Below are 1,218 nucleotides of genomic sequence, written 5' to 3'. Positions count from 1 at the left end.
CTGTCCTTTGGGGACATGTCCTGTCCTTTGGGGTCATGTCCTGTCCTCTGGGGACACACCATGTCCTTTGGGGACCTGTCCTGTCCTTTGGGGTCATGTCCTGTCCTTTGGGGACACAACCTGAACTTTGGGGACATGTTAAGTCCTCTGGGGACCTGTCCTGTCCTTTGGGGTCAGGCCCTTTGGGGACACATCCCATCCTTTGGGGGACAGCTCATATCCCAAAGAGTTCCTGCCTTCTGGGGACACCTCTTGAGGTCCCCAAGTTTCACCAACGACACCAAACGTCTCCTGGAGCCGGGGCTCAGCCCAGCGCCGAAAGCTTTGGGGCACAGCCCAGGCGACATCCCCCAGCCTCAGTGTCCCTGTTGTCCCCGCAGGCCACCATCCTGGTGTTCCAGGCTCTGGCTCAGTACCACGTCGCGCAGCCGAGGCAGTCGGAGCTCAACCTGGACGTGTCGGTGCTGCTGCCGCGCCGCGCCAACGCCGTCACCTACCGCATCGAGAGCAGCAACGCGCTGGTGGCGCGCTCCGCAGAGGTACGGCGCCGTGTCACCCTGTCACCGGTGTCACCATGGTCACTGGTGTCATCCTTGTTGATGCCACTCCAGTCCTTGGTGTCACCATGGTCGCTGGTGTCATCCTTGTTGATGCTGCTCCAGCCCTTGGTGTCACCACTGTCATCCTTGTTGATGCCACTCCAGCCCTTCATGTCACCATTGTCACCGGTGTCATCCTTGTCATTGATGCCGCTCCAGCCCTTGGTGTCATCATTGTCACCGGTGTCATGCTTGTCACTGATGCTGCTCCAGCCCTTCGTGTCACCTTTGTCACCTGTGTCATCCTTGTCATTGATGCCGCTCCAGCCTTTGGCGTCACCACAGTCACCAGTGTCATCCCTGATGATGCCACTCGAGCCCTTCATGTCACCATGGTCACCAGTGTCATCCTTGTTGATGCCACTCCAGCCCTTCATGTCACCATGATCACCATTGCCATCCTTGTCATTGATGCCACTCGAGCCTTTGGTGTCACCATTGTCACCAGTGTCATCCTTGTTGATGCCACCCCAGCCCTTGGTGTCACCATTGTCACTGGTGTCATCCTTGTTGATGCCACTCCAGTCCTTCGTGTCACCACTGTCACCGGTGTCATCCTTGTCATTGATGCCGCTCCAGCCCTTGGTGTCACCAGTGTCATCCTTGTTCCACCCCAGCC

General features: G+C 58.0%; 1 protein-coding gene across 1 annotated transcript in view; it reads left to right on the top strand.

The window, feature by feature from the left end:
* Positions 1-1,179, top strand: part of LOC122193343 (venom factor-like) — a gene marked incomplete at its 5' end in the record, with an annotated part of 5,006 nt that extends 3,827 nt beyond the window's left edge. The window contains one exon of the mRNA XM_042894105.1: positions 381-1,179. Within this exon, the coding sequence (XP_042750039.1) occupies positions 381-986 (606 nt within the window). The remainder of the gene's footprint in view (positions 1-380) is intronic.
* Between the last annotated feature and the right edge of the window lie 39 nt (positions 1,180-1,218).

This window comes from Lagopus leucura, unplaced genomic scaffold (assembly GCF_019238085.1).
Source record: "Lagopus leucura isolate 7727_CA_CO unplaced genomic scaffold, USGS_WTPT01 33493-0_obj-0_obj, whole genome shotgun sequence".
NCBI lineage: Eukaryota > Metazoa > Chordata > Aves > Galliformes > Phasianidae > Lagopus > Lagopus leucura.
Note: the sequence above shows the minus strand (reverse complement) of the source record. Positions and strands in the feature narration are given on the sequence as shown.